At 39.8% G+C, this 12,251-nt stretch overlaps 1 protein-coding gene across 6 annotated transcripts in view; it reads right to left on the bottom strand.

The window, feature by feature from the left end:
- Positions 1–9,722, bottom strand: part of LOC105039164 (DNA polymerase lambda) — a 45,877-nt gene extending 36,155 nt beyond the window's left edge. The window contains exons 1-3 of one of the 6 annotated variants that reach the window (XR_012134957.1): positions 9,393–9,722; positions 2,357–2,494; positions 1–166 (exon numbers count right to left, since the gene is read on the bottom strand). The exon at positions 1–166 is cut by the window's left edge and continues 239 nt beyond it. Coding sequence is in view for 4 of the 6 variants with exons in the window: in XM_019847863.3 (XP_019703422.1) it covers positions 1–166; positions 2,357–2,494; positions 9,393–9,506 (418 nt within the window). In the remaining 2 variants the exon portion in view is untranslated. Of the gene's footprint in view, positions 167–2,356; positions 2,495–8,318; positions 8,501–9,392 lie in introns of those variants that run through there. The other 5 variants (XR_830854.4, XM_019847863.3, XM_010915200.4 and 2 more) reach the window with 5 other exon arrangements.
- Positions 9,723–12,251: the final 2,529 nt, after the last annotated feature.

Here is a 12,251-nt window from a genome sequence, read left to right as displayed (position 1 = left end):
ATGATGGTCCATCATCACAATGTCTCACTTCAGCTGATTCAGAACATTCCTTGCCTGAATTTTCATCTGATTTATTGATCTCTTCAAAATTTAGAGCATATGGACCTTCAGGTACTTTCTCCCCGGATTTTAAACAGTTTTCCAACCATTGATATTGAAGTAAATTCTGCAACAGGGAACACAGTATTGAGTTTTATGACTTCTTGAAAACATATTACTTTTATAGCAAAACTTGCAAATAATGAAATAATATCGACTAGAACTCAAAAATAGATATTTTTCTTGTGCTTTTAAGTGACAGAAAAAGGACATGTAAGTCAGACAAAGCATAAAGAAATCACAGAATCAAAAGAAAGCATTTAAAAACTCCAAAACTTGAATTGCATGATAGATAATGAATATGGCCAAGAATTGAAGAAGTGCATGGGAAAAAAGTGGTAAAAGAAAATTTTGATAAGTGAAAACTTCCTTTGTTCTTATAATAGACAGGCTTTTAGGAAGAGTAATATTTCCTATAGTAACAACTGGATGATTTATTATGCCTTGACCTATGCAACATACTTTGCCGCTTGTTTTTTAACATCAGGTTGAAGTTGATGCATCTCAATTGAAATCATACCTAATCAAAGAATAACAAGCTCTAATTAGATGATAACAGGCATTTTTGAAGTTATATTACAGTACAGCTCCAACTGGAAATGCTTGACCTTGATACTTCAAGAAGCATCAAAACTGTTCTCATCCATGTATCATCCGGATTCATGATTTTATAGTCGACGGCAATGCAAGTGTATAAAACTGTAAGCTGATCTACAAGAAACAAAGACATGGAAACTATCAGAACATATTCAGGAAGATTATCTGGTATCTTTGTACAGCAGCCCAGACATGTAACAGATGCCTACCATGAACTCGAAGCATTGCTTGCCATGCATCAGACGTACGTTTGTTATCTGTTTTTGGATTCTTAAATATTGGCCAAGTCCAATTACAACTCCAATCATAAAGGATGATATTTCTAAGTTGTTAGAGAATATTGATTTGTTGTAAAAATACAACAAAGTCTGCTACTTTCTTCTTCTTCATTGTAGGTTAAGTATCACATTATCTTTGTTAACTTTAACCAGATCCTCTCCCATACTCTAACTTTGTTAAACTTTATATGGGGGATGGAAAGTTAGTGGGCATAACTGGAAGGCAAGTTACTAAGATGTGAGACCTGCCCTCTTGGCAACACGGTGTATGGTGATGCAACACAAGCATCATCTTTTAGAATCTCCAAAACATGGAAAGAGTCTAGAGTCTAGAGTGCGAGGAAAAAAAATTCGAGGTTTGATATGATGGAGTCAAATTAACTATGACAGGTATGACAATTCCAAAAGCCAAAATGAATTGCAATTCCTAAAATTCTACTACATCTACCACACCACTTTTTCTTGATTTATATCTTTCCTTTTTCTTGATTTATGACTTTCTTGGAAAATGTTTATCGAAAGAAACAATATGGCCTGGATTCTTTTCTGTTTTAAGATACAAGTTACCCATTGAACTTCACAGCATTGAATGATCACATGATAGTCTTTCATTTACTGCACTCACAAGCAATATAACCACATACAAAGCCATAACCATCAGACCCTGTCCCAACTATAAAGTTTCAGCTTTATGATCCTTATTCAACAAATATTCTTATTAAGAGTTATTCACGGTATTGCTGCAACCTTTTCCAAATCCTTTTTTCACAACTTCCATCCAGGTTAACTAAGATATCGCCCCCCTCTTTTTAAATTTTTGAACAAAAGTTTGTGCATCTATTCTTACCAAGGACTATCGGATTTTTGCATGTCCAAACCACATCAGTAATTCTCCACTTTGTTCAAAATCAGAGCAACCTTTTAACTTTTAAATATACTCATTCTCTCACTTTATCCTTCCTAGTTTTACAACAAATCCATCTTCACATTTACATTTATGCCATTTATTTGCTTAAAATATCTCTTTTATCACATCTACAAAAAAGAGAGAGAGAAAGAGAGAGAGAGAGAGAGAGAGAGAGAGAGAGATCCATATTGCTGCAGATTTTGAACACATTAACATACATAAATAAATGCAAGCATGCAGAAATATAATAAACACAGATTTATCTGTTAATTCTTCATAATGGTCATAAACTACAAAGATTAAAAGGTCATCTTCCACCACTTTTCAAAACATAAGTTAATATCACAAACAAACAAGAAACAACCACATATCATGGTTTTTCAAGCAATTCCTGTATAGAAGAAATTAATGTAGTAGGAAAAGAAGATGTTGAATAATGTGATAAATAGATAAAAAAGTTGTAAGAGGAGCTTACCGCCTTAAAACATTGCAAGTGTTCATGATTTACTTGTTGGAGGAGTGCATTTGAGTTCATAGAGAGAACATGAGTAACCCTCTTTGAAAAACTATCCTCAACCAAAGCTCCCATCTGGGTCAACTTCTGTTTCCATATCTATATAATGTATACAACACATCACATACCTAGGGAAGGGAGGAGAGGGGGAGGGCAGGAAAAGGCAACCGATGCAGAATTGAACATTTTTCTACCCACCAAAATGATACATAATTAATTTGTATGTTGCCTATAGTAATCATAATACTAAATATAATTAATGCTAATACAGATAAGTGGTCAAAAAAAAAAATGACGTAAGGACATTTATATTGCCAAAAGAACAGGAAAAAATTAACCAATACTACGAACTCTTCATTATTTTCTAAAGCTGGAGTGCAAAATTTTCTAGATGCGGAACAACATTGCAAGACAGTATGCTCACAGTATTGTACTTGGCTTTTCTCCTAAACTTCTCACAGCAGTTGATCAATAAAGAGGAAGGAGATATTGGGGAAAAAAATATGATGTTCATTATCTACCCAATCGCCCAATGTGGGGCTGACATGAATTTAAGGGTGCATAATGAAAAAGAAGCACTGATATTTTTACATATTACATACCACTGAAAACAAAGAAGCACGTTCATTAATTTACTAGCCTGTGGGGGCAGCAGAAACTTGAAAAATAACTGGTGTTGCCAATCTTAGAATCTCTTTAGAGATCATGTGGAATAACCAATGATAACAATCTCATGAAATATAAACAGAGTTGATGCTCATCTGATTCCCTACAACTTGCAGATATTGGGATGAATTTAATATGTGAAAGACAGCAAACTAAAGGTTTCTTAATGGTGGTTTGTATTCGTTTACCTTCTCCTGTATAGTTTAATTTAAGCATGTTTGGTGTTTCAGGTGTTCTGTTTTTGTGTTTCTTGGTGATCTAGGCTTGACTCGTGTTTTTTACTAAGTCCCTGCAATGGGATCGAAGAAAGAATCTCATTTATCAAAATAAACTCAAGAAAAGGACTTCAGGTTGCAGAGCGAAAACAAGGTCAAAGAGTTCTTAAGAAGTCAGTTTCAAATTTAATATGAACTGATCTAGTTCAATGGGGATTTGTGCAACTAAGGAGTAATCTGATCAGAATTCAGGAGAACTATAAAGGAGAATAACTCTCGAGGTTCAGATCCAAATCTAAAAATGAGAGAGAGAAAGTAAGAGAGAAGAGAGAGAGAGAGATATTTCATTTCTGGCATACCTGATTCTGTTACATGGTTTGCATTTTATAGTAGGCTAACCCATTTAGGTAGAAATTAAGAAGGAAAAAAAAAAAAGTAATAGCTTGCAGAAAAAATTATGCCCAGATCAGGACAACCAGTTGGCTAGCTGCTTAACCATTTTTCCCACCAAATTGCTTAACCTCCTTCCCGCCAATTACCCTGCCTCACTTAACATTTCCCCACATGCTATGCTATTCTGATTTTGAGTTGGATCAATACCTCCCCCTTGAGAGGACCCTTGTCCCCAAGGGTCAAAAGCTGGGTGCTGAAGCTGGATGATTGAGGCATACTCCCATGCGGCAGCTTCAATAGGTTTGTTTTTCCATTTTACTGACCACTGTACTGCTGCCTTGTTATGTTGCTTCACCATCCTAGTGTCTAGGATAGTCTCAGGTTCTGGACTGGTAGTTTGCTGCCCCCAGCCTGGTGGAATTGTAAGGCTGGCAGTGGTGGTCCCAATGTGCTTCTTAAAGAGTGAGACATGGAAAGTGTGGTGTATAGTTGATCATGGGGGTAACAGGACCCACCTTCTCAAGCACCTGGAAAGGTCCATAGTATCTAGAGGCTATTTTCTGACTACGTCTTTGTTGTACTGACATCTGCCTACATGGCTGCAGCTTCAAGTAAACCCAATCACCCACTGAGAAAACCCTTTCACTCCTATGTGCATCTGCAATCTGTTTCATTCTGTTCTGAGCAGCAGTTAGGTGGAAAGTGTTTGAATGGCCAATTCCCTGACTTGCAAACTCCTATCAACCACTGTATTGAGTGCTTCTCTAGGGATATATAGAATGTGTAAGGGGGGTGGTTGACCATACAGAATCTCATATGGTGTTGTCAGTGCAGCTGAATGGTAGGTGGTGTTATACCACCATTCTGCTAATGCCAACCACTTAAGCCATTCATGGGGGTACTCAAAGCACATACACCTCAGATAGCTCTCTAGGCATCTGTTTAAGACGACAGTTTGCCCATCACTCTATGAGTGATATGAAGACGACAAGTGTAGGTCAGTTCTCCGCAATGCAAAGAGTTCTTGCCACAAACTGCTAATAAAGATTAGGTCCCTATCACTCACTATTTATTCTGGGAACCCATGGAGTTTAAAAATGTGCTCCATATAGGCTTGAGCAATAGTAAGAGCAGTGTAAGGGTGACTAAGAGCTACAAAATGTGCATACTTGCTCAGCTTATCTACCACTACCATAATCACTTCCTTTCCCTTAGAATTGGGTAATCCATCTATGAAGTCCATGGACACCATAGTCCATACTGTTTCTGGAATTGGGAGAGGCTATAGGAGTCCAGGATATGCTGCTATGTCATATTTGCACTGTTGGCAAATGGAGCACCCCTGTATGAAGGACTGAACATCTCTTTTGAGCCCCTTCCAATAAAACAAGGAAGAGACCCTCTTGCAAGTGGCTTGAATCCCAGAATGGCCCCCAACTGGTGATGCATGCAGCCAATTCATAATGTGAGTTCTCAAATTGTCCAGCTTACCCACTACCAACTTTCCCTTCCTCATCAACTTGTCATGCTGCCAGGCGTATTTTGAGTGGCTGCTAGGATCAGATTTCAATTGTTTGAGTAGTTCAACTACCGTGGAATCTTGTTGCCATGAACCCTGGATCTATTCTAAGAGATTTGTAGAAACTGTAGAAAGAGTTATCGCCATAATCTCAGCTCCTTGCACCCTAGAAAGGGCATCTGCCACAATGTTTTCCTTGCCCTTCTTGTAGTGCACCTCATAATTATACCCCACTAACTTGGCTAGCCATTGCTACTGGAAGGGAGTTGAGATCTTCTGTTCTAGGATGTATTTTAAGCTTTGTTGATCTGTTTTGATAACAAAATGCCTGCCCATCAAGTACTGGTTCCATTTTTGTACTGCCATTACTACTGCTAAGAGCTCCTTTTCATATGCAGACAATCCCAAGTGTGATGGATCTACGGCCTTGCTAAGGCAAGAGATGGGGTGCCCATTTTGAGTTAGAACAGCACCAATTCCCACTCCTGAAGCATCAATTTCCATAATAAACTCTTTAGAAAAGTCAGGCAATGCTAGAATAGGAGCTATAGTCAAAGCCACCTTAAGGACATTGAAAGCAACAGTGGCAGAATCATTCCACACAAATGAATCCTTCTTAAGTAGCTCTGTAAGTGGTTTGGCAATTGAACTATAGTTCTTCACAAACCTCCTGTGGTATCCTGTAATTCCCAGAAAACCCCTTAATTGCTTAAGAGTAGTAGGCTGTGGCCACTGTGTGATGGCTTTGATTTTGCTAGGATCAGTGGAGACTCCCTTGCCAGATATAATATGCCCCAAGTACTCTATTTCAGTCACCCCAAAGGAGCATTTACTCCTCTTGGCCAGCAATGAGTGCTCCTTCAAAACCTCAAAGGTGAGCCTTAAATGTGGTAAGCGATCTTCCCATGTTGGACTATAGACCAATATGTCATCAAAAAATACCAATATGAACCTCCTAAAGTATTTTTTGAAAGCTGCATTCATCACCCTTTGAAAAGTGGAGGGTGCATTGGTCAACCCAAAGGACATGACCAAAAATTCAAAGTGGCCCACATGAATCTTAAATGTTGTCTTATGCACATCTGTAGGGTCCATTCTGATCTGATGGTACCCACTTCTCAAATCTAACTTAGAGAAAAATTGTGCTCCATGAAGCTCATCCATAAGTTCCTCAACAATGAAAATTGGGAACTTATCTTTGAATGTATTCTTATTGAGCTCTTTGTAATCTACACAGATCCTCCAACTCCCATCTTTTTTTGTTCACCAAAACCACAGGAGAGGCATATGAACTGTTGCTGTGTGGTATTAGCCCTGAATCTAACAGCTTTTGAGTCAGCTTTTCAATGACATCTTTGTGCATATGAGAGTACCTATAAGGCCTAATGTTAACTGGATTAGATCCTTCCTTGATGAGAATTTTGTTGTCATGCTCTGGCCTAAAGGGAGGGAGGGCCCTTGGCTCATTAAACAGATCCCCAAATTCTTGCAACAACTATAGCAGCCCTTCATTAGAACCCCCTTCATCTTCAATGCCTGTGATGATGAAGGATTCTGTCCCTATTGGCCTCTGGACCATTTGCATAGAGCAAAGGTACACTGTAGTAATGGCTGGAGTTTCCAATAATAACTGATTAAATTGTTTGTCAGTAGTTAATTTCAGCTTGGGCCGAGCTCCTCTAAGAACATGCCTTTTCCCATTGTATGCAAACTCCATATGTAACTTCTGGAAGTCCATTTCAATTTTGCCCAATAATGACAACTGCTACACTCCAAGCACCATATCATAACCCCCTAAGGGTAGTAAAATCACATCTATCTCAAAAGTGGTGTTCTACAGTCTCCATGTGAACCCTTTGCTAGTCTGGCAGCTTGACATCTTGTTACTATCAGCCACAATGATGTATATGGGGTCAATTTGAGTGATCTGGCACCCCAACTTGTTGGCAGTGTTGAGGTCTAGAAAATTATGGGTTGCACTAGTATCTAAGAGGATGTGTAAGGGTTTTTGAGCATGGTACCCTATGATTCTGAGGGTCTGAAGGAAACTTCCCCCTTGTAATGCATGCACTGAGATTACAGGTTCTATAACGCCTTCCTCTTCTACCTGTTCTTCTTCTACCACTGGTTCCTCCTCCACTACCTCAGTAGGGATTTCAATGATAAAGAACTGGCTTTTATCACCCCTGCCCTTACATTTATGGCCAAACTGGTAGGGCTCATCACAATAGAAACATAGCCCTTTGCTTCTTTTCTCATCAATTTCAGCTTTAGTCAGGGATCTTGTGGCTTTATCAAAGGTTGGGGATCTATTTTGTGGAGCTATTGTATTTGAGTTTTGGTTAAGGAGGGGTGGGGGCCTTTTTGTGGTGCTAGGTGTAAATGAAGAGTTCTGGATCAATGCAAGGCTTCTGGTGGTGGGGTTTTTTAGTCTTTTGGCTTGTGAATCCAGGACTGCCTCTTGTAATTTGGCCAAGCAGATGGTCTGTTGCAAGGTTTTGCATTGGAATAATCTAATTGATAAGCTAATGTCATCCCTGAGCCCACTGAGAAAACAGCTTATAATATAGTTTTCAGGCAGATCAAGTTTAGACAGCAAATCATCAAATGCATCCTGATATTCTTGCACATTGCCAGTTTGCCTCAATTGCACAAGCTCAGCCATAGAATCCTCAAACACCTTATCAAACCTATTAATACAAGCCGATACAAAAATCTTCCAGCTAACCCCCTTGCCATAGACCTTCTCAAAATTCTTATACCACCTCAAGCCCTTTCCATCCATGTTAATGGAGGCAAAATGAACCTAGGATTCTTTAGGAACCCTGTCCAGTATAAAGCATTGCTCCATCCTATAGATCCTATCCTCAGCTCCAACTCCAGTGAAGACTGGGAAATCAATTTTGACCATCCTAATAGGGCCCTGATGATGATAATGTGTTTGAACCAAATGAGGGGATGTATGAGCCATATTAGAGGGTACTGGAATAGGATTCATCACAGGTGGTAAATTAGTCACCACAAGATTGGATAGATTAGCTTGATTTGAAATAGAAGCAGCAGAATTAACCACACTGTTCAGATTTTGAGCAGCATAACCAATAACCAGCTCTCTTAGTTCAGAAATTACCTGGTTTTGAGCAGTGATTGCTTGCTCTTGCTTCTGTGTGTATGATTGTAACATATTTTCAATGAGAGCTTGTTGTTGTGAACTGATTTCCCCTACTGCTTGTTTCACACCTCTTCAATCATCTTCATAGTATCACCAGATTGCAATTCAGGAGCCATGGTTGCTGAATTTCTACTGTACCAGGCCGAGAATCGACTGTGCTCTGATACCAATGATATGAACTGATCTAGTTCAATGAGGATTTGTGGAATTAAAAAGTAATTCGATCAGAATTCAGGAGCTCTATGAAGGAGAATGGCTCTCGAGGTTCAGATCCAGATCCAAAAATGAGAGAGAGAAAGTGAGAGAGAAGAGAGAGAGAGAGAGAGAGATATTTCATTTCTGGCATACCTGATTCTGTTACATGGTTTGCATTTTATAGTAGGCTAACCCATTTAGGTAGAAATTAAGAGGGGAAAAAAAAAGTAATAGCTTGCAGAAAAAATTACGCCCAGATCAGGACAACTAGTTGGCTAGCTGCTTAACCGTTTTTCCCACCAAAACTGCTTAACCTCCTTCCCGCCAATTACCCCGCCTCACTTGACATTTCCCCACATGCTATGCTATTCTGATTTTGAGTTGTATCAAAATTAGTCAGGTTTTTGAACATGCTTCTTTGAAGTTGAAATTGGATTAAGAAAACCTAAATTACGACGAGAAGCCATACACCTTAAACACCATTGTTCTCTTTTTTCCCACGCTTTCAAGGACAAAGAAAGATGGTAAAAAACCCACCAAGATCATCTAATTGAGACAATCTAAATGACATTAGACCAAGTTCTTGATCGAAGAAGGAAGGAGAACCACAAAATCAATTCAAGGAGATCTGAATGGCATTAGACCCTGTTCTTGAAGAGCTAAAGACGACATCAGACCCAGTTCTTGAAAGGGGGAAAATCGAGAAACGCTCTAAGATTAGAAAGAATCCAGTAACGACAGCGAAGATGGAAGGACACGGCGGATACCAAGAAGATGTTACGTTGGACATCAGTGCGAATATCAACAAGTAGTCAGGTTGGGAGGTGAAAGAGATACCTGAAGCCTTCGAGGCTGGACGCCCTTGGGGACAAGGAACACGACCATGCCATGGAACATGCCTTCGGGGTCCGTGGCGGCAGGGCGCTGCTTCTGGGAAGCCCTGGGCGCCATCTCTGTTTCAAAAGGGAGGACGACTGGACGAGCACCGCCTCCAGCCCTTTAAGAAGGGGAGAGGATTTTCCAACAGCGAGAGGAAAAGCGCCGAAGCGGTGCTTTCGACCCTCCCAACAGTACTACGAGAAAGCGGTGGATGTTGACCCACGCGCGGGGGTTCGGGTTGTATCCTTACGATTGATCGTTTTTTCGCGACATTCACCGTTGGATCCACCTCGCATGGCCCTCAAAGAACTCCGAACCCTCATCGGCCTGCACAGATCTCGTCGCGTGGACGTCGCGAGAAAAGGCGAATCATCCTTTCCCGCGAAAGATGCAACCCAAATCCGACGACCACGAAGAGAAACGCCGGCAACTTACAAAGATATTATAAAACCTGCGTTTCTCGCCGTTTTGTTTTATATTACTATAATAATAATGATTATTTTGTCAAAATAAATAATTACTGCTATAATGATTTTGTAACGAAAGCAACAGATGATAAAGAGAAAAAGAACATTAGCCAACTACCAAGCGCACTGAAATGATTTAGTTTCTTTGCAATCTTAGTTTACTATATTTATCTACTGATTCTTTTTGATTTTTGTGGTTGGGGATTCTGTTTCACACCAGATTTAAGCAAGAAAATAAAGAGAACATCCAATGACCCAAAAATAGCATCTTGGATAACTTTTATTTTACACTATTTAGCACCTTAATTAGTCTCGACAATAAAGTCATCATCTCCAAAGCATATTATTCTGTGACTTTGTGCCTCCATGTAATTTACATATGTTGTTCTGCTAAACCGATTCCAAACCATGTGGCATCATCACACGAGATCAAGGAATCATCGATCTCCAAGTACCAAACAACTATACGTCAAGCTACTTACAAGTGAAAAAGTCGAGCTATTACCAACCTAAAGCAAAGTACCACGATGTCCCGTATGTCTGAGACGTCAAAAAGCTCAGGTGATAGTGATCGAGCTCCTTTATCTCACGTCGATATTCTATCGAGGTGAACCACTACAACGATAATCATCCCGTGGAAGTCCCCCGCAGTCTCCACATCTAGGTTACGATCTTACATACAACTAGCCACGATCTCATATACAGTTAGCCGATACAGCTAAGTATCACCTCACTTCCAGTTGGTACATACAGCTGTATTCCAGTTCACTTATAGATGACTCTAATCACCTAACAAACTCCTCTAACGGTCTAATAAATTCTGTAACGGTCTCATCAACCCCTCTATAAATAAAGGACTAGGGATCCTTCAAGGATAAGTTCACAATTCCAAAAGTAGGGAAGACTTTGTCAATGAAAATTCTGTTAGTTCTCAAATGAGAGCTCTAGCTCTCACTCAGTCCGACTTCTCTAGTTCCACACAAATTCTCTTCTTGTGCTCTTCTACTCTTTTCCACCTACTGTTCTCAGGCTCAAAACTAACTTAAGTATTGGAGGGTCAAGAACCAAATGATTTTCATTCGATTTTTGACTTGTCTTGCAGGTCTTCTTGAAGCCATTCCAGATCGGATTGCTACCAACTTCCAGTTTGATTTTGTCCAATCCACTCCAGTCTGAGATTTTCAGCCTCGCAGTAATAGATTGGTGCTAGAAGAAGGGTCTTCCTTTGATTTTTCTTGTGAAAAAGATGGTAAAGGCACAAACACAGCAACCCTCTTCATCCTCTCCCCAAAGAGTGTTGGAGGCGCTACAACAACAATCGGTTACTGTTGATCTTCAACAGTTCAACTTCTTAATTCAGCAAGTTCAAGCTCTGACAGCAGCTATTCAAGAGCTTCACAAGAAGGAAGAGCAACAGCAAGAGAAAGCTCCTCCTCGAAAAACTGTCTCAGCACAGCCATCAACCAGCCCATCAAAATGAACACCACATTGATGATGAGGCTGACGACGAATCTGTTCTCAATTATACAAAATCTCAGAGAGAGGATGATCTGGAGTGCAAGATTCAAGATTTTAAGAAGCCTCTGGTGGAGATTCAGATAGGAGGTCGATCCCAATATAAAGATAGCTATCATCTTCGATCTCTTTTTTCTCAAGAAATCCTAAGCAAGTCGATTTCAAATCGGTTCAAGATGCCCATAATTGAGCCCTTTGATGACTTCACTGATTCGATGGATCATATTGAGGGCTATAGAGCCCTCATGGCCTTACAAGGGGCTTCTAATGCCCAACTATGCATTGCATTTCCTGCTATCCTCAAGATGGTAGTGAGAGTATGGTTTTTCAGACTCCCGTAAGGGTCCATTTCTTCTTTCGAGCAACTCAGGAGACTATTTGTTGCATATTTCGGTACTAACTGACCTCATCTGAGGCACACAGATAATCTATTTTTTATTTAGCAATAGTAGGGTGAAGACCTCCGAAAGTATGTAGTTCGCTTCAACGCAGCCATCCTGAAAGTGAAGAATTTCAATGAGATAATTGTCATGTTTGCTTTGAAGAGGAAACTTTGGAGCAATCACCTGATCTTCTCTCTGAACAAAAATTTTCAAAATACATATGACGAGATGCTCGACCGAGTACGAAAGTATGCTCAGGTCAAGGAAGAAGAAGCCATTATCAGGCAAGCCAAGAAAAATAATAAAAATGAGAAAAAATGATCGAGAGAAGATGATGGAGCTTAGTAGGATAGAGGCTCCAACCGATCTCAAAAAAATTTGAGGTCAAGAAGCCCACCTCGGTGTTTTGACTCCTACACTCCTCTGATCGCTCTCCAAGCATTGAACTTGAT

Source organism: Elaeis guineensis, chromosome 1, assembly GCF_000442705.2.
Source record: "Elaeis guineensis isolate ETL-2024a chromosome 1, EG11, whole genome shotgun sequence".
In the NCBI taxonomy this organism is placed as follows: Eukaryota; Viridiplantae; Streptophyta; class Magnoliopsida; order Arecales; family Arecaceae; genus Elaeis; species Elaeis guineensis.
Note: the sequence above shows the minus strand (reverse complement) of the source record. Positions and strands in the feature narration are given on the sequence as shown.